Consider the following 24,201-nt stretch of genomic DNA (forward strand, 5'->3'; position numbering starts at 1 on the left):
TTACAAAATTGCCATCAATTTCTTAAAACAAGCCTAACCCCAAAATCTCATAAAAATACCCAAAACACTCAATAGGGCATCAAAGTAATTTAATAATCAATATTAAATTCAATAAAGTCAGTTGTCATTTTTTGGATTTTTTATTATTTATTTATAGAAATTCAATAGTGTAGGTGTTTATCTATACTATTAGTGCTAAAAATAGGGATATCACTAAATATCTATAATTTAAATTGTTAAAGAGCACTAACAACATTGTGTTCTTGCCAAAATTTGATCCTTGTTACCTTCACATTGAAAACTCTCTTCTCTCAATATCGCTTGCATCAATAATTTGATCGTTATTATAGTCACATTGAAAAATTATTTGAAGATTACTATAATTAGAACTAGCCCTTGGCACATGCTCACGCATGTGCCAATTGGTTTTATTTTTTTTATTTTTTATTTTATTTTTAGAATTAAAAAAGATAATGGGTAGTTGTGTTCCATAAAAATATAATCAATTATCTGATTTTTCTTTTAATTTTAATTTTTTTTAATATGAAAAAGTGTGAATTTACCATATTATCCTTATTTAATTAATAATTTCAATTCTTAATGTTTACATTAACCAATGATATTTTCTGATATTTTGAATGTTTCATCATTCTCTGTCTTTTGCTTTATATATATATATATATATATATATATTTATATATATATATATATCCAAAACACTTTATATATATTACTTAAATTAAACACACCCAAAAAGTCTTTGGGGTTGATTTTGGGTGTGTTTCAGTTTAAATACTTGGGTTTTTTTATAAATACACGGTTGAAACAATTCTGATAATTTATTTCGTATTGTAATATGTTTACAGAGTCTATATATTTGATATTCTCATACAAGCACTATAGATTTATATTATCTGCATAACTTCTCCATTGTCCCATCTAATATTAATGGTCCAAATGTTCACACCATAAAAATAAAAGTTTAATAAGGAGTGCCCTGTCCATCATCCACTTTTTATGCATGCACTCCATCACTGTGTCTTCTGTATAAAAAACCACCCAGTTGCATAGAGGGCATGCATAAAAAAATAAATAAATAGATAAAACAAAATGAGCACTCACAAACAAAGGGAAAGAAAGATGGACAGACAGACAGACAGACTAAAGGGTGATTTTTTTTTAAAAAGAGAGAAAAAAGAAGCCCATGTTAGTCAAACAAGTTCTTGAGTGCATTGTGTTTGCCACATGGCTGCTGAGGCAGCAGATCCTTTTGGTTTTGCCTTTGAACATTTTCTTGATCTTGAGTGATTGGTTCAAGATTGCCTAAAATCACTGCTTGCTTTTGTATGTACTCTCTTTTGTCTTGGATTAGATAATAGATAGCAATGAAAGACACTTCAGCTGTGAAAAGGAGAGTCCAAAGCCCTGAGCTTCTCTGTGTTCTCTTATGGTAGGCATTTAAACCAGTGTATATGTTGATGATCCCAACCAATGATATTAGGGTTCCAAGCATCCAATGCACCATGTACCAAAAACTTCTCTCTTTCTTTCCCCTACATATAAAAATAAAATTAAACTTTGTTTTAGTCAACCCTTCAATTGTATATTGCTAGCTAGTTGATGAACTATTTGTACCTGTGAGGCCTGAAAAATCCTATCAAGGCTTGCACCCAGATGGCACCATAAAGTGCTAGACCTAATCTTTGGTGGTTGTTGTTGAATGAGTTCTCAAAGTTTCTGAGGGACATGACAGCTCCAGCTGTGGCAAGAAGCACTGAGAGCATCTGTTTATAGATGAAAAATCAGAAGCCATCATCATATACAATAACTGATGGATTAACATGCCTAAATTATTGTGACAGTACTGTAATTATGGGGTATGTATGGTGTAGCAGAGACAAACTGTTATATAAAATAGAAATGATGGCAAGTTTAACTTGCAAACTTAATCAAGGGGGAAGTACATGAAAAAACTGATTAGTGTTGAGTTGTAGGAGATCAATTCATGAGTTTAAGTACAAAGAGAAACACTTACTATTCTTCATGTTCAAGTAATCATACATGATTATTGGCAAATATGGTTGCATTTGTTTTTCAACTTTAAAATATAATTAAAAGGGTAAGATATAAGTTAATAAAGAAAACAGACAGTGGACAGCATCATTAAAGTTAAAGTGGGCTATGATGATGATTGAGAACAAAGATTAAACCTGAAAGAGTATTGATCATGTAACTCAGAATTATGGTATTAATTCAGTGGTAATGGAAAATTAGTGTTCTTAGATAATATCCGAAACCGGTCTTAGAATAAAGAAAGAAATAAAGAAGAGATTGCCTGTAAAATAACATGGAGATAGAAGAGAACTCTGGCCCTTGTCGTCCCACGTTCTTCTCTAACAGACATTCTGATGATAAGAATTCCAACAGGCATTAAGAACCCCATTCGAAAACCATGAGAGGAGCCCATGAACTGTGACATTGGATGTCATCTGAGGACTCAACTGCAAAAGGACAACCCGAGTAGCAGAAGAAGAAATTAAGAAGAAGGTGGCCAAAAGAACAAGAAAATATTCATCCAAAAAAGGCTGAAGAGAAACAAAACTAATTTACCTTGTGAGAGTGTTCTTCTGTGCTCTTATTGTTGGGTTGGTTGCCCTCTTCATGATATGAACAGCCAACTAAGGGTAGAAGAAGAACATAACATGTAGAAATAGCCAAAGATGATAGCTTGAGAGAAGTTTGCATTCTTGTGTTTGTGAAGGTGAAACAAGGCCAAGAGAAGAAGAGAACCAAAGCCTTACTTCGATTTACTCTCTCTACACTGCTAGCTTTCAGTTTCTCATCATTATTTTGTGGCTTTTGGATGGCTTTTGGAATAATTTGGAGAGGGAAAAGGTTACATATATGTGTAGCTTTTCAAGGATTTGCTTTGTAGGAGACAATGTGGTATGATTAATTAGTGACTGCAAAAAAAGAGATTTACCATTGATGCTGTAATAGACATAAGATTGGTGGCATGGGGCACTTACATGGATGGTTGTTAGTGTGAGAGAGAAGATATAGATAAAGAATTAGAAAGAGAGAGAGAGAGAGGAAAAACAAAAACAAAAACAAAAGGTGGTCTTGGAGGGTATGATTTGAACGTTAGGTGGATAAAAGTTTCAAAAACTTTCATCAAAGTGAAAGTAGGGTTGACATCGCTGGACTTTCTGGTTTTATTTACAAATTACAAAGAAAAGGGCCAAACTTTCAATCGGTGGAGAGCTTGAAGTACTTCATGGATGCATAATAGGGAAAAGAAATGCAGCTGTTTTATGTGGCAATGTAGCTAACTCAGTTGTAGCTGTTTAGCTTCATATGTATTGTCTGATTTTGCCTCGCTTTTCCTTTGTGACATTTGGGTTTCGCGTTTAAATGTGTCTCTTAAATTTCTATACACATCCATGGGGGTTGGCTTTGGACAAAGAAAAAAACCAGTGGCAGACGAAAAGGTGATGGTGACAAAAATCACTCGCTAAGTTTCAGATATAAAATCTCACGTTCATACCAATGAAAATGATTACTTCTCGTAAAAGATGGATTTTTGGTTAATAATTCCATGGAGGAGGATAAACAAGTGACAGTTCATAATCATACCATTGCTATTGCTTTTGGGTCGTTTATAAAGAGAACAATAAGGATGGTCAATGTTTGGTAAGCAGTCATGATCAACTTTAAACAATCTGGCTATCGACTTAATCGATTTCGTTATGGTTAAACCTAAGACGCATTTGTTATCGTTAAACCTAAAACGTATGCATCTCTTATGCCTTCAAGATGCCACAAATCTCATTCAAGGATGAGTAAATTGTTATGAGGTATAATGAATTCAGCTTTGAGTGGATTGATCCTCTACTTAAATTCCTAATCCAGTTAACAAAATTACATTCTTTCAGAATACAAACGTCAACAAAGTAACCCATTGAACATTAAAATCAGGCCTAAATCGATGTATAAGCATTCAGCACCAAACAATACTCGAGAAAAAGAAACATAAAATTGAGGGTACCATTCAACGTTGAGTGCAGAAAAAGAGCAACAACCATAATTGATAGCGATTTTTGAAGTAAAAAGGGATCGTCAGAACCCCAATAGGTACTCCAACTGTTTGTTGTTCTAAGATAGTCGAATAAAATAAATATCCAAAAAACAGCAAGATTCAGAAACAGATCCAACTCTAACCCCTCCTTTAAGCTTTTTGATCAAATGACCAAGTTACACAAACAAGTTGGGCCTCGATGCCTTGTATGTAGTCTTCAACTTCCTGGAAGGTGGCCTCACTTTCCTGAACACCAATGGGAACTTGATCTTGGAGTTATGAAATTGCTTGGTGCTTTCCCTCTTGCAAAGTTTAGCCGGGATGGTAGCAGTCTTGATGATCTGGATACAAGGAAACCTGACCCTGTGGCGAGAAGCCATTTCAATGTACATCTGCTCCACAGCTCCGTTGAGGGTTGTGTCCGGTACTCCTTGTACATGTTGTGATAACCTGTCCTGCTTTGATACCGCAGCCAAATACCATAGTTCTTGATAGTAGTTGGGTTCTTCTCAAATATCTGCAAGCAATTTCAAACAAATTGTTTATCACCAAAACCCCAAAAAACAACAATCACCAAATTCTAGCATATGAAACATCATGTCAAAAATGGAACACACTACAAAAGGTGGATAATTGAATAAATAAACCAATGGGCAGGCAAAATGGCCTTGCAAAGAGCCAGGGGCGGCCCTTCTCACATTCAAATGCTAGACCATACAAAATAACAAATGAATTGAAAAGGTAATACACCAAATAACAATCAAAACGTCTGTAACCCTAAATACATGTACAAACTGCTGCACTAAACATAATGTAGACGCAGGCCGGACAATACCTAAATGAGCAAACAGCATTAACAACAACGAAAAATAGCGAAATAAACTCTCAAGCTCCTTGAATAATAATGCCCAGGACATATAATACATGAAATTGGATTTTACAAAAACAAAAGAAAGAAAATAAACACAGACATTATAACAACACAGCGAGAAAGTATATAACATATATAGTGAGCCCACATTTCACCACCGCAAAACAACATTTGCTATAGAAGAGACTGACAAATAATCAAAATAAGCACAAAATTTATTAATTACATTAAATAAAGCATAAATAGCAAAGAGAACAAACCTCATTAATGGCAAGCACTTGGCCATTGCTCTTCTTGACCTTCTTCAGCTTCCTCAGGAAATACCTAATCCAAAAAAATCAACCAACAAAATTAAGTTTAACCCAAAATCCAATGATGAACATTTGGGATCACAAAAGCTGAGCTCAGGGTAAAGCTTATACCAGAACTTGGACTTGGCGCGAACCTCATTGGTGGCCCAGAGCTTCATTCGGTAAATCTTGGGGTGCTCATCAGATGCCGTAGGGAGCTTCCTCCCAACAACCTGGTACTGGTGGAACTGCAACACAAAAGCGACACCGTTAATTGCAGCTCAAAACCCTAACCTCAAAATCTTCATTTCTGAAAAAGAGGGAGAGATCTGAGAATAACGTATGCAGGCTTACCTTGAAAGTACCCATGTCTGAGAATTAGAGAAGACGACTACGATCTCCGAGGCCTCTCTCTCTCTCTCTCTCTTTCTCTCGCGCTCTAATATGAGAAGCGCAGACTAGGGTTTTTGTTTCGTTTATATATGAGGAGGAAACCCTAGTTTATGAAAGAAGTGATTTTGGGCTTTCTTGAAGGCCTTAAAACTCGCGATCAAAGTTATTTAGGCTTCGTACGCGTAAGGCCCGTTTTGTTTGTGAGTTTTGGTTTAGGCCACGTTGCAATATCCAGACAAAACAAGTTAAAATGTGCTTCATCCGGATCCAAAGTTCTACCTCCTCATAGTAATTTCTTGATTGAAAAAACAGTTCAGAATAATTTAAAATATCGCTTTGTCAGAAAGAAAAAAAAATGATAAGTATAAACATAGAAAATTTTAGTTATAGATATATTTCGACACTGAGAAGAGAAGTACATGTTCTGTGAACGGCTAGGTATAATTATCGGCATTGTCTTTCCGAAGCCTGTTTGAAGGATGTTATATCCATAAGTCCATATTTTTCCCCCCTTTTTTTCATAAGGACAATTTGGATTTATCAAAGCATGATTTAATGAATCTGATTACAGCAGATTATTATATACAAACATTACTTCCCTTTGTATCAATTTTACTTTCTAGCTACTATAAGTATATTTACTTTAATGAATGCATTGCTTGCAAATTATGAGAGAATAGAAAACCATATGAATAGATACATACACATAATATACTCTGTCAAATACATGTACAAACAAGACAACCCAACATTGATAATTGACAATAGGCTATAGCCATCTAACTGCCCCTTTGAATGAATGCAGGGTACAAGCACAGGTTCATTGTTCGCAAGTCCATATTTAACCTCACCAGGTGCGAGCTCCCTTCGTTGCGCCAAGAGTAACAGCAATCACAGCAAGAATTGACTGAAAATGCAAAACCATAATTCCATGAGAGCACAGCCAAGCCAATGTATGAAACCTTACTTCTTAGCAACCAAAAACATAATTCTGCAGGCAGAGTTATCCAAGATTGCAGGTCTTGCTATGAGAACATACAAGTTGATGCATGAATTAATGTCGAATGAGTCAAGTTCTCTAAATCCTTTCAGGATATCCAAAAGGACAAGACCTTTTTAGCTTCAATCAGTATCATCAAATCAGAGTCTTTCACGGTTTCTATTTATCTAGTTTATTTAAAAGCATTCATGATGCCTATCAGTACAGAGCATAGAATTAATATAAACATCATGTTCTTATCCAACATTCCAACTTTCGATAATATGCCAAACTCAGAAAAGTCATGAAGCTTATCCAAGAGTTCCCACTATGTGAATAAAATATTAACAAGAACTAGATATGTATAATGCAACTGTATCATTGGTTGAAAGTTTAAGGAACATTAAGCGATCACCATTTCGTGAACATAAAAATGTTCATATGTGGAAAATGAAACAACCAAAAGAAAAGCATTAGATATTATTCTGAGAAAACAAAAAGCATAGAAAATTACATGGAAGGAGCACTTACAGCTATTGTGCATGCTACATATCCAGGTTTTTCTCTGTAGTCCACCCGAACACAAAGTAAGATGAAAGTTCCAACATACCAGGGGATGCCTCCAAGAAAGAACCCAATTATAAACCTTCAGAAAAAGTCAAAGTGTAATCTGTCAGCAGCAGCCAGCCAGAAGAATGCTCATGGAATTATATTTTCAAGTCGAGGATTGAAAATATAATAAAAGATCATCTACAAGGTTTTCTCTTGTTATGATCCTATGATGAATTTCAGAGCTAGCATAACTCAATAAATTTTAAATTTGTAACTTGTCCAAGAAATTATCATCCCATTATAAGCTGCTTGCTGTAAGCACATATTGCATCCAACTATGTAAACTACTTAGGCACCAGTGCCAAGCACCAAGCTTGCCTTAGCCAAAGCGGTACAGGTTGATGGTGTCTCAGAACTGACAACTGGAAAACCACTGATCCATAAGCAAAACTTCTGAAAAATAGAATGCAATGGTATAATTGGCAGAAAATATAGCTAATCGAAATTCTCAAGGCTTGTTTGGGAGAGGAAAGAATATCCTGTCTTATCAAAACACAAAATCAACAATTTCATAAAGGTATTATAGTTGGACTACTTCATGTTTATACGCCTGTACCTATACAATGAATCGGTGATTACCATAACTTGTACAGTACACATGATGTTCAGCCCAAAAAAACCAGCCTATTTCAGCTTCCTTTTGATCCCCTTAGCTCTCTCTTTTAATTCTTGACTAACCCTTTTCAAAATTACTATGTTTTGTACGAACTTTATGCATATCAGTATATGCAGCGGATCAAAGTTACTCAAGGTTTTCTTTACATGCCCACATGCATTATGCTATACCTACATGCTCAAGGTTTTCTTCTTAAGGTGTAGCTCAATGCCCTAAAACACAAAAACACACAAATAAATGAAGAAATAACAAAAGTAAAATAAAGATTGAATTCGATTGAATCAACTTACAATAACCAGCCGATGCCCATACCACAGCAAGGAAGGCGGCGTTCATGCACAGGTCTTCCCTCGACAACAGCATAACCTTCAAACCCCATGAACCCACATCAAAAAATAACAAAATTCAAGAATTTTAAGTGTATGTATATATATATATATATATATATATATATATATAATCATGAGCATGGAAAAGAAACGCGTTATCGAAAGTTTACCAGTGACCGTTTGGTATCCACGATGGTGATGATGATGATGATGATGCTGGTGATGGGGAGGCAAGGGAGGGCGGCCAGTCGAACCGGAAGGAGGAACCGGCTGCGGGAAACCGACGACCGGCTCAGGCGGTGGCGGAGGAACCGTAGGGTAGTAGTTGGCAACGCCTTGGAAGGTGCCATAGTACTGCTGGCTCTGGTTCTGGCTCTGCTGGTCGCCCTGCGAGTCCTCTGGTCTTAGAATCGTCGCTCATTTTCGATCCGATTTGAGTTTTTGAGGGAGGAGGGAGGAGGGAGGAGGGAGGGTTTTCAATCAGCAACAGATTGTCGGGCAGTGGTTTCAATTTCGTGGATAGCTGGCTCAGCTGCCGGCTTTGGCAGCCTGGCAGTTTTGGTAATTTTTCATTTTGCTGGACTTTGGATTTCTGTTTTCCATTTTTGGGCTCATCAATTTTGGGCCATCCAACCCACAATCTGATAAAAATCATGAGGACCAGAAAAGTCGCCATCTTGGTAAGGCTTCAACCTTAAGCAATCTCCACATGATTGTCATTTTCAGTGGCCCAAGTGAAAATCAAGGAAGTAGACCTTTGATGGGGAGATAGATGGATAACAACTTGACGTGAGTGCGAAAAAGAAAAAAAGAAAAAAAGAAAGGCAAGTACTCCTAAGGTCTGTTTGATAATCACTTTAATTTTAGTTTTTATACTGGAATATAGAGGAAAATAAGAGTAAAAATATGAGCGAGTATGAGATTGAGAGAGAGAATGAGAGGAATGAGTAATAAAAATGAAAACAAAAACTTTAAAGTCACTTCTCCCTCTCATTTTCCCTCTCAGTCCTATCTCCACTCTCATTCTTACTTCATTCTCCTTTTTTTTCTCTATATTATAGCACAAAAATTAAAAATTTAAAAATTTAAAAATGAAATTTTTATTAAACAGGCCCTTTAATTTTAAGTTGTTAAATACTCATGAGTAGCATACATGGGTTAAATCAGTTTATCAGAACGACCTGTCTCTTTACATTGAAGTTTAAATTATTACTCTGATATCATTGGTCAATTAGCCGGTTGTATTGTACTGATCGCCCGGCCACTCACATCATGCAACGAACCAACACCATTTATCCCATACCGAAGAAAACTTCATCAGTGTGCAATTACCCTTTTCGCCATAATTAATGTACACAAATGTGGTTAAAATGACATCTATCATTCATTTATGGCAACCCAAAAGTAAAAAAAAATACATGCAATTTACTTATGAGCAATCAACGATCCGCTTGTCGCTCATAGATATCTTGTAGGACTATAAAACATCATATCAATCAAAGTCAATGTATTGTCAAAATTGTGAATACAATTCCACAAGGATCCAAATTATTTGCTCCAATTTTCTGTCATGATATCTGCTTTATTTTTGTTCTTCCATATATTACCATCATTAAAATTTAATCTAAGTGATATAAATTGGACACATGGACTGTAAAATAAAAATCTAATTTAATTATAATTAAAAATGATTTAAAAACCCTAACTTGACTAACACCTAAACTTAATGTCTTCTGGAAGTTTTTTTTTTTCCTTCTTCCTCCTTTGCACATCTGCATTGCTCATCAATCTTTTCTTTCTCCAATCTTAGAACACAAAAACATTCTTACCAAGAAGAGTATGAACATAACAAGAATCCTATGACACATCGAATAAGAACCTCCAAGGGCATGGGAAAATAAATCATTAAGTTTACTCAAACAATAGAAAACTTGGAGTGAGAAAGCGCATAAGTCATGTAAAGAAAATATAGAAGTAGCAAACTCTACGTTTTCAAAGAAAAAAATATAGAAGTAACATGATAATGAAATATGCAACATTTATCGTCAAGTTTAATAAAACCAAATGTAAAATATAAATGAAATGCTAGAGAAAATTATTTTGATTTATAATATATTAAATATAATTCCATCAAATTACTTAAAATATTCATAAGTTTCTTAATGACAATTATTGAATGATCAAAATAAGCATGAAACTAACTAGATTAGATTGGATCCTCACAAGCAAATTCATCATCCAATCCAATCATGTCGGTTTTGGAAATTAGGGATCCAATACAATCCGCCAAATCATCGAAACCGATTAAAATTGATTGGATTGGATTGGATTGGATTGGATTTTGTACACCTAAGGAGGAGAGAGAGAGATATATATATATATATATATATAAACTGTATATAAAAAAACCTAACTGTTTTTGTTTTCAATAATTGGAGTGTTTTTGAGTTTTTTTATATGAATTTCTAAAAAGGGGCCTATCAAACGGATTTTTTGATCTTTGGACATAAAATATGTTTTTGAATTTGTAAAATTGAATCCAAGCCTTTAACTTTTTAAACATGCACCCAAAAAAAAAAATATTTGAAAATAACATCGACATCGTGGACAACTTGAACACAAGCATAATCTTCTTGTCCAGGAGAACAAAAAAAGAGAAAAATACAAATTTTATTTATCATCATGTAGGTCATTGCAAATGATGTTGTGACAGCAATGTTTAACTTTTGAAAATCAGATTAATCTAAATCCATGTTAGGGGCCACTTAAACATCATCATTCATCACCCAGGTTTTTATGTATTTAATTTCTCTTATAAAATCATTTTCAGTTTGTTCATTCAAATATTGTAACAGCACCTCCTCCAACTATATTAAACTAGAACTTCAAAAATTAATGCAGAATTTTTTATGTTAGCCGTCTAAGCATTAGCTAAAATGTGCTTTGCCTACTGGCTGATTAGCAGACTTTACCAGAATTTTTCATCCATCATGGCATGCCTTGAAATCTGTTAAGGAGAAGAAGACTTCCTCTGCTAATCAGCCAGTAGGCAAAGCACACCCTAAACACCGGATCTAAACCAATCAAATCTTGTCGTTACGCTGCAAAAATCAACCTAATAATATGTATGGATTATCACACGGTCAGAAACTCTGGTTGGTGAATTATAAGATGTGGTGGAGTTGGTAAACTATCATCTTTAGTTGGTAAGCTATTTAGTACCTCAATGACAGGGGTTCGAAATTCATTGAAAGCACTTTGTGAACATAGATAAGCCGAAACTCCAAACGGAGATTAATCATATCCTTCAAGTGTGAGGACATCTCGTGATATTTACTAAAATAGAAAATTCTGATTGGTGCTAAGTTGATTCATTGAAACCATGAAAAGCCCACTAGCTTAGCTTAGCGTAGGGTCTAGCTAGCTCAAGCTTGTAATAAGAGCTTAAAGTACACATGGCATTCATGCACAAATCTTTCACTGCTCTCCCTTTCTCCCATTACCCCCATACCTAAATCATAAAAGCGTTCACTTGTCGATGCAATAGGCAGCAGCTAGCCCATAGGCAGGGGGTAACTTTCAATTGCGATCTGCCCAGAGTCATAAGAAGTTTGACTTGACCTTATACCGTGACCGTGTCCAAAATAAACACGCATTATCATGTGTTTTAACTTTTTACAAAAATATAAACTACCCAACATGTTTACGGTGATGGTAAGTAGAATATGAAAACCACATTATTGAGTCAATTTAAATATTATAATATAGGTCGATGATATGGTATTAAAGTAAATACATTTTATTATGTCACGAATAAATTGAGAACAGATTTAATTAAAAGTCTTTGTTAAACTTGTCTTCCTGCACAACTTGCCAACTATCACACTTGCATCTGCATGGGCAGCCAAGCCAGCCAATCACAATTCATAACCAGAAAAACACCCATAAAATAACATTAAAAGGGATTATCTTCTTGATAAATTCCTCAAGTATCCCAACAGTACTAGTGTGGCCCTCCATCTCTTCTCATCTAAGATCTATGCACCCCCACAATCGACATCTCCAAAAAAATATTAAAATGAAAAATAAACCTAAAAACGAACAAATTAGAAAGCAACGACAACGAGGGTACTTTCGACTTTTCAATCAAGGTAATTACAGGGAAGGGAATCGTGTGCACCGTTGGGACAAGAAAACCTTGCAATCGTCTTTGGGGCAGATGGTGGGGACAAACTCGATGTCATCGCAGCCGTCCGTCCTGTGCCTCTTGAAATTGATCAACGTACAGAACATGGCGATGAAGAGGACGAGATGATTCAAAGCGTACCTCTGGCCCACACACTGGTGGGCCCCAGCCCCGAACGCCAAGTAATTCCTCTTGTAGATCCGGTCCTCCTGCCTCTCGTCGGAAAACCGGTCCGGGTCGAAGCGCTCCGGATCACTGAATCCCTGAAAGCACGACTCGTAAGCCGAAGGGAACACAATGGTGCCCTTCGGGATCGTGTACGTCTCGGTCAACGGAAAGTCAACCGCGGCAATGTGCGGGACCATAGTCGCCGGAGCTCTGTACCTCACGACCTCACGCCCCACTGCGTGCGTGTACTTCATTCGCGAGAGCTGCTCCGCCGTGATCAGACTGTCCGACTCTGGAGACCAAATTCCAGCTACCTCTTCCCGGACCTTCTCCAAAACCTCAGGGTGCGAGTCGAGCAGAGTCACCGCCCACAGTAACGAAGACGTGGAAGCGTCCTGAGCCGCGAAGAGGAAGTCGAAGAGGTGCGCCCCGATCTCGACTTCGCTGATGACTGCCGGTTCGGGGGAACCGGCCTGAGCTGCATTTCGGAGCTCCTGAACCGTTTCGTGCATCCAGAAGTCGATGAGACAAGTAGGCTCGGAATTTGCAATCTCCATTCTGGCCTTGCTCCGTTCGGCGCAAACGGAGAGCGTTTCGACCAGGCGTCTCACGGCTAGCCTCGCGTTTCGAAACGCGGTGCCGGGAAGGTCGATAGGGAGCTTCATGAGGCCGACGTTGAAAAAATTGTAGTCGGATTTGAACCGCTCGCGGGCGGCGGGGCCCAGGTAAGGCCCGACGAAGACGGTCTGAGAAGTCTCGAGGTTCATGTCGCGGACGAGAAACCGGAGGGTGATCGGGTCGGGTAGGGCCTGTGAGGAGAGTCGGAGCCAGTTTTGCAAGTGGTGGAGGATGATGATCTGCTGCAAGGCGGTGTAGGTTGAGAGGGCCTTAGGGGTGAAGTTGGGGGCGATACGACGTCGTAGGTCCTTGTGTTCTTGGCCGGTCATGTAAATGAGGTTGTGGTCGCCGAAGAGCTTCTTGCCGAAGGGGTGGCCTACGAGGGCGAAGGCGTCGGGGCGGACGTTGGCGAATATTTTGTGGGAGAGATGGGTGTCGCGGATGAAGAGGATGAATTTTCCGATGACGTAGTTAGAGGAGAAGCCGAGTGGGGATGACTTGGCTAGAGCGGATTGGCGGTCCCAGAAGCAGGTCGGGTTGCGGACCAGTAAGATTGCGTTGCCGAGGAATGGGAGGACGACGGGTGGGCCCGGCGCGGTGCCTTTTTTGGTGAGGTAAGATATTTGTTCGAGGAGGAGGAGGAAGAGGAGAAGGGAGAGGAGGTAGGGGGTGAGCGGAAGGAGTGAAGTGATCATCATCTTGTTCAAGAGGGAGCTCATTTTCTTTGCTTGAGGGCTTTTCTGTGAATGTGTGGGAGTGGATATATATATGTAGAAAGGAAGGGGAGTCTAAGAAGAAAAGGTTTGGGTACGAAGAGACAGCATTTTCTTCTTGATTATGGGACTCTGACTCATTTCTGAGAGAGAGAGAGAGAGAGAGAGAGAGAGAGGTGTGTTGTTGTTACAGTTATTAAGCTTGGACGGCGGAGTAGGGGGAAAGTGGGGGCTGATGTCCAGCTGTAACTGAGTAGCCGACGTTATCTCCAGTGATAGGGCTAAATGTAGCTTAGAGTTATAAATAAAATTTCACGAGAAATGCTATCGGGCACTCCAGCAGTTGATGCAATAAAGGTTCAACCGTTACAACTCGCTTGTGAGCTACTGATTCAAATATAACTCAATCTCAAGCTATGAATATGATTGATAACAATAAAACAACAAATTATGCAAAAGTATACAATCTGAATGATTTATTTGTTTAAGAAGGAAATTGCGAAAACTGAATAGGAAATGAATACTAGTTGAAAACGTAATTGGTTGTACACCACTTTGTTTGTATAAAATAACGAGACACCCCCATGCAGTGACAGGAGAAGAAGACAACGCAAAAACAGAAAACAAAAATGCGTGGGAAATTTAAAAAGGCAACTGTCTTTTCCCATCTACGAGAAAATTGGCCTCTCCAAAGTCAAGTGCAAACCCAAGGTCCAAAGTGGTGTGTTACAAAGTTGAATCAAAACCGAACGAAAGATCATCAACCAAAACCGGATCTGTTATCATCAGGTACATTAAAGAAGGAAGCAGAGTTATTGTAATGGGAGTTTTCCAGAGAAATGATAATGTGCTGATCATCGGTCCTCCCATCACGACACAATGCTAATAGGCCAAATGTGTCTTTCCAGCTAGCTTTGAGAGTATTGTTTCGAGATGTGATCATGCATCAAAGAATGATGTCACATCAATTTTGCAGCAAATTGAATATCATACGTATTTTAGGTACTACTCTTTCAATAGTATATTCTTTCCCTCTATTATTATTGATGATGTTGGTGATGGTGATAAGAGTGAAGAAATTGTGTTTGTAATTTATGCGTATAGGTGTAGGTATATTAATTTACCTATCTAGAGGCATAGGTTGCTAAGATAAAAATGTAGGTAAATTCATGTACCTAATTTCAAACCATAACAATTATTAAATTTGAAAATTGGTATAAATAAAAGGAAATAAATAAGCTATTGCGTTGAAATCCTTGGAATCTATACAAATTGAAACACAATTAATCGGCATTGAATTGCAGCTAATTTCTTAACCAAATCACGTTAAAAATGTAATCAAGGGTATTATAGGAATTTAAAAAATATAACATTTAACACATAAAGCTTGATTAGGAAACTTGATAAGTTGGATCCTAGTTATCGGGTTTTATTTATAGAAAAATAAAATGATGGGTTGTAGGTAAGAAATTATTAATTTGAAGGGGAATAGTCAAATTTACTATATTTAAAAAGTATAGCCTTGATGAAGCAGGGAATTTGCATGTATAGCACAATGCAAAAATTCCTAAATATGATACACTTATGAATTTTAAATAGTACAGTCGAATGACTATACTGTTAAAATATACGAATATTTAAAAATTATATCCGCGCAATTATACTCTTCAAAATATTCAATATTTTAATAATATAACCGTGCGGCTATACTCTTTAAAAGTATTCTTTAAATATATTCAAATATTTAAATCGGTGTCAATCTTTCTCTCTCTTGTCCCACAAGGACAAGATTTGTGTGTATAAGTCTGAATTAAACAAGAGAGCAAAATCAGACGCTTTCTCTCTCTTGTCCCACAAGGACAAGATTTGTGTGTATAAGTCTGAAGTAAACAAGAGAGCAAAATCGTAAGACGCTTTCTCTCTCTTGTCCCACAAGGACAAGATTTGTGTGTATAAGTCTGAATTAAAAAGACAAGATTTGTATGTATAAGTCTGAATTAAACAAGAGAGACGTTTTCTCTCTCTTGTCCCACAAGGACAAGATTTGTGTGTATAAGTCTGAATTAAACAAGAGAGCAAAATCAGACTCTCTCTCTCTTGTCCCACAAGGACAAGATTTGTGTGCTCTCTCTCTTGTCCCACAAGGACAATATTTGTATGTATAAGTCTGAATTAAACAAGAGAGCAAAATCATAAGACGCTTATAGTTGTAATAGTTAGAAGTAGTTACTCATGCATATTCCCCCATTCTCATTTTCGCTTGTGTCAAAAACAGAGAGCAAAAGAGACAATTGGAGAAATGGCACAAATCCAAGTCTCAACAATCACTTTTGATTGAATACCAAGCAAATGGCAATTTCCAAAGAGTTAACTTAAACAAAACTTTCCCGCCTAACATTTTAATGGGTAAATTGAAGAAATGATGCGAAATGAATTGTTTGGAAAAAAAGGTATGCATATTAACTAAATACCAAATTCAATTGATTGATTTCAAACATCAATTGAAGGTGATTTAGAAAGAACATTTTAGTGCAAAGATTGAACGAGCATCTACAGGTCAAGGAAATTGACTCGAAAGACAAGTCCATAAACGTGCCATAAAATAGCTCATTGTAGACCACATTAACATAGTACGGATAACAAACAAAAACTTCAAGAGTCTCATCAACTCTTTCTAAATTAATTGAAAATATAAATCTTTTGCAAACACAGTCAAAAGCTAGTCTCAAAACTGAAAGTAACAGCTCCTAGTTTCAGAGACCCATAATCCAGCAACCACCATGACATACAGGTCTGACCAGATAAGAAGTGCAGGCTTTACAGCCTCCTTCCTCTTCGGCCACCCTTTCTACGGGTGCTATCAGTAGGAATTGGAGTCACATCCTCTGAAATAAGAAATTAAAAACAGAAAAGTCAGCATTCCAAATCCATAAATAACACAAGAACAAGTCTAATAGCGGCAAAAAAATAATAATAATCATGTTACGGAAGAAATGTATACAAATTTTTTTGTAGAATTATAATAAAATCATCTTCAAACATCGGCTAGAATAAACATTCAAAAACTCGCTTCTGCATTTTTTTTTTTGGATGTTTAGGTGTGAAATATTGACAACCAGACTTCGGAATTACCCTACATACACTAAACAAAGCTCTAATTATAAAGATCATGCCACTAAGAATTTGTATGACAGAAATACTATACATTGGTAATACTTTCAGGGATGCATGCATGATATGGTACACATACTATAAGAATATGTTCAGTAGATACAAGATTTGCAAACTTACGTAATATGATAAGTTTTTCAAGAAAAAAAGTGTATACCTATACGACCAATTCTCATTCCAGAACGAGCAAGGGCACGGAGGGCAGACTGGGCACCTGGACCAGGTGTTTTGGTTTTGTTACCACCAGTAGCACGGAGCTTGATATGAAGAGCAGTAATACCTAATTCCTGCTTTATCAAAAGTTAAACTTATGAAGCAACAGCAGAAGGAAATCAAAATAATAATACTGCACTGCAGCTTGTAATAATGCACACAACATCCAAGTTCCAAGAAAATGGCAAAAATTAATTGCTTTATAAGAAATGTTTGGTTATTTATTTCAACAAAAGAAAAAAAGAAATCAAACGCAAAGAACATGCATACAAACTATATATTGAAATTAGACCAAGACCTTGCATCTCTGTGCAACATCCTGTGCTGCAAGCATAGCTGCATATGGTGAAGACTCATCTCTGTCAGCTTTCACCTTCATACCACCTGCATGAAAAGAAGGGAGATATTATGAAATCAAACATAACACTTAACATCTAAACATAGTGGATCACCTAGAACATAAGTGAATTTTGTTTTCTCCACACTATAGAATCCAGTTCATAGATGTCACATCCAGCAACCAACAGAATGACTGAGAACACTACTTACAAATAACGAACTAAAGAATTCAAAATTCGTCATGCTCCAATTAGGTATACTACGACCTTATGTGTATAAACTTATAAAACTACCAAAAACTTCCCAACATGAGCCTATGGTGTCCAAAAAAGAAAAGCAAATGTAGCAAATCTTAATTCTAGAAAACCAAAATTCCTTACCAGTGATGCGCACCAAGGTTTCTCGTCCTGACAGATCTGTCACATGCTGAAAATCAAACAAGAAACCAACATTACAAATAAAAGTAAAAGCGGAATAAATTATACACATCATACCTAGCGAAAGATAAGTTCACTTACAATGAATGTATCATTAAATGACGCAAAAATGTGTGCCACACCAAAGGCATATTCTCCATCCTTGAGGGTAGGACCAAGAGTAACGTTTTCTTCCTTTGGTTCCCTAACCTTCCTCCTCGACTGTAGCAATCATAAATTTACAAAAAAAAAGTCAAAATCAGGAAGAACTAGCTCTACCATTGATTAAAAAAACAAAAACAAAAACTTGAACCATCCACTACCCATAACAACATTTTTCGAAACTGAAACAAGAACACTCTAGCAGCAGAAACAACTCAAACAAGTTTAATTTCCCAATAACTATTCCTATTATCCGACCAAAAAATCTATTCCTACTACTGAAAAACGAATTCTGCACAGCTAGCTGTTTCATGAACTTAATCAAAATATGAATTCTTCATACTTCTCAAGTGCTACAGGTGAAACAAAACCAAGTTCTTTTTTCACACAAGTGCTTTTTTCACACAAAAATGTCATAACTTGAAAAAATCATGCTAAATCCACTAACATGAAATAATCATACTAAATTCTCTGCATCATAACAAACGCTTAGAAATTGACACAAAGCTAAGTAAGCACACATATTGACTCTAACTCAAGTAAAATACCACATTACGGTAATAAAACAAATTTGGATAATTTATTCACCAATTGGGTATATGACCCTCAGACTGTGACTAATCTGAATTTGGCACAAGGGCTTTCTTTCCGATAAGAGCAGTGACCAGATAATCATATTTTTAAGAACGAAAATAAAAAAGAAATGCAATTTTCCATTTGCAAAGTTAGCGAAAAGGTGATGCATTTCAAAGGCAAGTTAAATCTCAATTTCCACACAAAATGATACCAAAATATACAAGGTTTCTGGATCTGAAACCCTAGCAGCTAAACGATGGAAGTCTGGGGTCTTACACACACCACAAAGGCTCACAAAATGAATTGGGTACACACAGACAGATCAATCTGAGACATACTACATGAAAGAGCATAGGTTGGATTTCAGATTTGCTTACCATGGCTGCGAAGTGATGAGATTGGGTGCTAGGTTTTCGAGGAGGCTCTTGGTGCGCTTTTGTCAGCTATAAAAACCCTAAGCAGAGGACTGAGGCGTTTGTGCCTGCTTCGCTTTTATATCAGAGAACAATTTTTAGGGTTTTGTGTGATGGCGTAAAGACTTGGGAATTTACAGTAATGGCCCTTTGATTTATGCTATATTGTAATAATTCACCTTTTGTTTTGGATATTCCAGTTTTCCTCCTAGTAGGCTGCCCCACTGGCGCCCGTATAATTTCACTTATATTTAATTTTTTTCCCGAAGGATAATATTATGCATGACAACTAATTATTTCTTCTTAATCCAGTGGTGCTTGCAAAACAATAAGTGAAACTACCATATACTAATAGACAGTATAAATTTTTTTAGTGTTAAGGTTTGAAAAGGCAAATAAAAAAGTGTAAAGGTTCTTTAAAAAAATTCCGAAGTGTAAAATAGATGTTTAGTGACCTCAGATGCAAGAATAATTACTTTTAATCACATCTGATAATAGGCTATATTGAAGAAAATTGGCATCCGAATCATTCGAATGGTCTTTCACATTTGAACTTGAAGATATAATTTTCGAAAAATTGATTCTATAAAAGGTTTGAAAAAAACAATTACGAATTGTCAAATATACTTGTGATCAACGTATCGAACTACAACTGGTATTCAGTCTTCTAAGCAAAAAATTGGCATACAGGGTTTGACTTGTAAATATACTCTATTTTCCGAGCAAGCTGTTGATTTTACAAATAAATAAACCTTACATCATATAAGAAATACTTTTAGTGATCCTAACTACAAAGAATGGTAACAACGAAGAGTCCATCGTCCATCATCCAAATGCTATGCAGAAATCAGACCCAGATAGCCAGCGCATAACGCCAATGTGGATGAAATAACGTATGCACCACCAACAATGACTGGTTCTTTCAACCCACATAGTTCAAGGTGATGATGAAACGGCGCCATTCGAAAGAGACGATGACCAGCTCCGTGCATGCGCTTGGTTGTCTTGAAGTACAATACCTATAAGCACACCAGTATATCAGTCCAGAAATAAGCTGCACTGCACCTTAAAATAATCTATGAATGTGAAAGGTTATAGTTGAATGTGATCGGTAACAAACCTGCAGAATAACCGATAAGGCTTCCACGATGAAGATGCCAGATGAAACAAATAATGGAAAGAACATCCCTGTGCAACAAGCCATTGCAGCTAACCCTCCGCCTAGTGCCAAAGATCCCGTATCACCCATGAATACGGATGCTTTGTATCGATTGTGCAAAAGAAAACCAACACAAGCTCCTGCCATTGATGCTCCAAATATAGCAAGGTCTGTTTCATATGGCATGCAATACTTAGCACTCTAGAATTATACAGAAAAGAGAATTCCATTGCTTAATCATTGACAAGTTTACAATGTTGAGTTAATAATCCAACCCTTGGTGGGATTGTGCTAGTGATGATGCAACCAAATTGCAAAAGATAATCTTCTATTTAACACATAACATATACAATTGCAGTAGCAATGATTGAGAATGCAAACCATTGCGCTCTCACTCTGAATAATAATCTACAAAACATTGAGGACTTATCTCCACTAAACGAAAAGCAAGTTTACAAGTAAATTAGCTGCCAAATTGTTGAGCAAATTGGCGACTTCACATGCTGATTTAGAGGATAGAAATCAAAAATCAATCCATAAAGTGATTTTATATCAAAGTCGGCCACATTATAATCCTGTTCTGCATGCCGTTTAGATATTTTTCATTGATTAAAAAACACCATTATCCTATCACATGCAACATATAAACTGCATTGCAAACAAATTAAACATATCATAATGACTACTACACTGACCAGAACATACTGGAAGCACTGCGATCGACATTCCTATAAAAGCCAACGCAGCAGTCCCTCCAGCCAGCCCATCAAGACCATCTGTTAAGTTAACCCCATTTCCCATAGAAACAAAACAGAATGAGGCCAACGCCAGATAGCATTTACCCAGACACACAAGGCCCAGTGCAGGTAGAGGAACCAACATTTTCCTGCATTAAGAAACAGAAGATCAACTTGAGCAAAAGTACCATGTCTAAAGCATTTGTCAAAATGTTTTGTCTTTTCTCAATCAATGGCAGTGCTGTATAAAGAAATATTGATTTTATTTATAAATATACCCAGTAGTACGAGATTCCCAAAATAATTGCACATTCTCCATTAGGCTTTTTATCTTATGACCATGTGTATTGTATTTTACATCTATGAAACTTTCTAATAAATACTAGGATGTTACGATCTCACACAGTGTTTAGGTTAACATAATAGTTATTAAATCTTGCTTCTAGTTCAGTATCTTATAGTGTGCCCAAACACATAAGCTACAGTTATAAAAGTCTCATCACTTGGAAAACGAATTATCTTATGTATTTAAAAAATAAACACAATATCTCACACTTGAAAATTCTTCTATGCACATCCTGTTGCAGATTGTTTCTCACTTAAATCTCATGATTTTTAGGCCAATCCATGTATTTAATTTGGCATAACAGCAACTATAATTCACATTCTACGCCCTACTTTGTCAGACTGATAATTATCGCCAAACACAAGTTGATATTTTCTTGTAAACTCATCATCATAAGAATAGAAATGTGAGTTACCATCAGAAAAATAGTTAGAAGAAGATATACATGCCATAGGGTGATGATATTTTTGTTGTATGCAACCAATATGAAAACCAGATTCCAACAGCTACCTGTAAAATTAGCATAACTTAAATATTGCTCAAAAGTTTGATAGAACTTAGAATCAATTCTATTTTTTTTTTAAAGCAATATGCAAAAAGTTTGAGAAAGAAAAACTTGATGAAAAATTTACCTCCATAATAATTTTTGTCCATGCAGATAAACCAGTGTTATGGTTCTTGATGAGGCTTAATGTATCATCAAGTAACCCAATTGCAGCAAATGCAAGAGTTGCTAGAGCTACTCCAGAAACTTCGACAGAAGAAAAACCGGCAATGAATTTCGCAACAATTACACCAACTGGTACAAAAAATAGTCCACCCATCGTGGGAGTTCTTTTCTTTAAGGAGTGCCTTACAGGCCCTTCTATCCTGATAATTTGACGAATCTTCAAGACATAGAGAAATGGTACACAAACATATCCCGCACATGCAGCTAAAGCGGCTGATATGAAAAAGGGGCAGGTCAAGTGAAACGGTGACAAAGGTAGTCTTACAATCCGCCATGCACACCAATCCACATATAGAAGCACCACCACTAAGAAAATTATCAGTCCAGTGTTGAGTAATACTCCATTCCTGATCCTGCAAATGTAGAGTGTAAACGACCATCAAACTAAGAAGGCTGCAGACACCTCACTAATCTAACAACCTGAGTAGATTCCCATACAGTAAAAGATTTAGACTACCTTTTGTACCCAAAAAAAAAAAGGAGAGGACATTCCCTAGGATTCATTATTTTATTAGCTAGGCTCCATTGACTTTAGACTTTTAATTTTTAAATAAGCACAATCACAAAATCAAACACTGACACATAAACTACAATTACATCATTGACTTTTGCTCAAACAACTTTAAAATACCATAGCTTTATCCAGTTCTTGCTTTTCATTGGAATTCTATTTCTTGAAATCCGCATCCAATGAGCAATAATCAGAACCACAATAAAGCAAAAAGACCAATTCCTAAGGTTGACCTACTTGCCTGTGCTTCTTACGCTGTTTCCCAAGCAATGCAAACCGATGAGCAGTCACTGTTAGAGACTCATTAGTTGATACAGTGATGGCAGGCAAATCAATATCGGCCACGGGAGTTACAACGAACTCTGCATCACTATCTTCACCACCGCTGGAATAAATCATGTATCCTGTAGACTCTTCATGGTTTCCCCAATCACCAAGTGGTGTTACATCAGCTGCATCCTACAGATCGATTTAATCTTTAAGTACAAATTAATGGTGTCACCCCAATCACAATAATGGTTTGCATTTTTGTATTGGAGAAACCAACGTAGGTTTCTGTTAAAATTGAGAATTCATTGAAAACCTTCCAAAAAGAAAGAAACTTGATAGTTTATTCTAAATGTAAACAGAATAAGTCACCCAATATGAACAAACAAGAAAAAGAAGTCATCATTGTCAGTTAGCATATGGGCCATGAATAGCTCACCGCATCAAAGGCCCCGAAATCAACATCACTATAACGATAGCGGCGCCCATGCCTTCGGAAACTTGGTCCAATCAACTGCAATACAAATTTATTAAATGAGCACCAGTTAAAAAATTTCCACAATGGAAAATCCTCAAAGTTGACTTTCTCAGCAACCAAACGGAAATTAAATTCCTAATTGAACCGAAGAAATCAAAAAAGAAATGAATCGGCGATGCCAAAAAATTAACAGACCTTAAGATCGTAACTCTGGAGCGAAAAGGCCGAAACGGATCCAAGACGAGGGACCGTACAGAGTGAGCAGTTGTTGTGCGAGCGAGAGAGTTGGAGAGGAGAGAGATGGCGGAAAGTCAGAGAATAAGAAGATGTCATGGCTCTGAAGAAGAAGAAGAAGCTGGTGAGAATGAGAATGGGAGGAGGAGAGATGGTTCAGATCTTGAAGAGGTTGGTAAGGCCATTAAAAACTAGAGAGTCAGGGATATTCGAGTTTTCAGGCATTTTATACCAAAAGAAAAGAAACTATTTGTAGCTTTAGGCCGGAGGGAAAGCAAAAGTGAAAATACAGACTTTGAAATTCTCGCAACGTTTTTTCTGTTTTTAATCAGACTGTTCTGACGCGCCAAATCGAGCGTGGGAACTGGGACTGCGTATCAGATATTGGCCAGGTGGCACCTGAGAGAGAATTTGTGAATGTCTCTTTCTAGTTGATTTAATTTTTTTTATACTGCCGATCATTTAAATTACTCTAATACTGGATGAGGTGAATTCAAACTTGAGTACAAGAAAATCAACTTGAGTGTTTTTTTTTCTGCTAAAGCTAGGAAGACGGAAGAGGTTTTGTCATAAATACCATCAAGTGTCATAAGGAC

General features: G+C 36.7%; 6 protein-coding genes across 7 annotated transcripts; all 6 read right to left on the minus strand.

Annotated features, from left to right (window-relative positions):
• Positions 1-820: 820 nt before the first annotated feature.
• On the minus strand, positions 821-2,905 carry LOC103325111 (Cytochrome b561/ferric reductase transmembrane protein family). The gene is given in 5 exon segments (XM_008227244.2): positions 821-1,553; positions 1,636-1,784; positions 2,336-2,443; positions 2,445-2,501; positions 2,611-2,905. Coding segments are annotated over 5 exon segments (795 nt in total). The 5' UTR covers positions 2,746-2,905; the 3' UTR covers positions 821-1,207.
• Positions 2,906-4,027: 1,122 nt separating this feature from the next.
• LOC103325113 (large ribosomal subunit protein eL20y) lies at positions 4,028-5,753 on the minus strand. Its single transcript, XM_008227245.3, is given in 5 exon segments — positions 4,028-4,502; positions 4,505-4,595; positions 5,210-5,273; positions 5,372-5,487; positions 5,594-5,753. Coding segments are annotated over 5 exon segments (534 nt in total). The 5' UTR covers positions 5,609-5,753; the 3' UTR covers positions 4,028-4,254.
• A 553-nt stretch (positions 5,754-6,306) lies between these two features.
• LOC107880803 (large ribosomal subunit protein eL20z-like) lies at positions 6,307-8,759 on the minus strand. Its single transcript, XM_016793135.2, is given in 5 exon segments — positions 6,307-6,539; positions 7,143-7,257; positions 8,130-8,205; positions 8,339-8,555; positions 8,557-8,759. Coding segments are annotated over 5 exon segments (501 nt in total). The 5' UTR covers positions 8,590-8,759; the 3' UTR covers positions 6,307-6,479.
• Positions 8,760-12,061: 3,302 nt separating this feature from the next.
• LOC103325114 (cytochrome P450 710A11-like) lies at positions 12,062-14,229 on the minus strand. The gene has a single exon (XM_089049444.1). The coding sequence runs from the start codon at positions 13,857-13,859 to the stop codon at positions 12,324-12,326; it is 1,536 nt and encodes a 511-aa protein (XP_088905570.1). The 5' UTR covers positions 13,860-14,229; the 3' UTR covers positions 12,062-12,323.
• A 2,190-nt stretch (positions 14,230-16,419) lies between these two features.
• On the minus strand, positions 16,420-19,250 carry LOC107880067 (small ribosomal subunit protein uS11z). Its single transcript, XM_008227248.2, has 6 exons — positions 19,108-19,250; positions 18,095-18,214; positions 17,957-18,002; positions 17,536-17,621; positions 17,182-17,311; positions 16,420-16,738 (listed from the first exon to the last, which is right to left on the minus strand). Exons 1-6 carry the CDS (start codon positions 19,108-19,110, stop codon positions 16,671-16,673), a joined length of 453 nt encoding a protein of 150 aa, XP_008225470.1. The 5' UTR covers positions 19,111-19,250; the 3' UTR covers positions 16,420-16,670.
• Positions 19,251-19,736: 486 nt separating this feature from the next.
• TRANS11 (translocase 11) lies at positions 19,737-23,846 on the minus strand. 2 transcript variants are annotated; one of them, XM_016792863.2, is made up of 8 exons: positions 23,567-23,846; positions 23,333-23,407; positions 22,868-23,085; positions 22,018-22,468; positions 21,831-21,895; positions 20,998-21,188; positions 20,264-20,472; positions 19,737-20,162 (listed from the first exon to the last, which is right to left on the minus strand). In XM_016792863.2, the coding sequence occupies exons 1-8, from the start codon at positions 23,702-23,704 to the stop codon at positions 19,980-19,982; spliced, it is 1,530 nt and encodes a 509-aa protein (XP_016648349.2). In that variant the 5' UTR covers positions 23,705-23,846; the 3' UTR covers positions 19,737-19,979. The 2 variants fall into 2 exon arrangements, with proteins under 2 accessions (XP_016648349.2, XP_088905033.1); XM_089048907.1 differs by having other exon boundaries at positions 22,868-23,078; positions 23,567-23,604.
• Positions 23,847-24,201: the final 355 nt, after the last annotated feature.

This window comes from Prunus mume, linkage group LG3 (assembly GCF_029339155.1).
Source record: "Prunus mume cultivar Tortuosa linkage group LG3, ASM2933915v1, whole genome shotgun sequence".
Taxonomy (NCBI): domain Eukaryota; kingdom Viridiplantae; phylum Streptophyta; class Magnoliopsida; order Rosales; family Rosaceae; genus Prunus; species Prunus mume.

What these genes read in the sequence shown, in the direction of transcription:
- LOC103325114 (XM_089049444.1), bottom strand. Translation starts at nt 13,859, where the DNA reads ATGAGCTCCCTCTTGAACAAGATGATGATCACTTCACTCCTTCCGCTC.
- LOC107880067 (XM_008227248.2), bottom strand. An exon ending in CATTTAATGATACATTCATT is followed by an intron (nt 18,003 to 18,094) that starts GTAAGTGAACTT and finishes TTTGATTTTCAG; the next exon opens with CATGTGACAGATCTGTCAGG. An exon ending in ATGTTGCACAGAGATGCAAG is followed by an intron (nt 17,312 to 17,535) that starts GTCTTGGTCTAA and finishes TTGATAAAGCAG; the next exon opens with GAATTAGGTATTACTGCTCT.
- TRANS11 (XM_016792863.2), bottom strand. Translation starts at nt 23,704, where the DNA reads ATGACATCTTCTTATTCTCTGACTTTCCGCCATCTCTCTCCTCTCCAA. An exon ending in ATTTCGGGGCCTTTGATGCG is followed by an intron (nt 23,086 to 23,332) that starts GTGAGCTATTCA and finishes ATCGATCTGTAG; the next exon opens with GATGCAGCTGATGTAACACC. An exon ending in GGACAAAAATTATTATGGAG is followed by an intron (nt 21,896 to 22,017) that starts GTAAATTTTTCA and finishes CTAATTTTACAG; the next exon opens with GTAGCTGTTGGAATCTGGTT.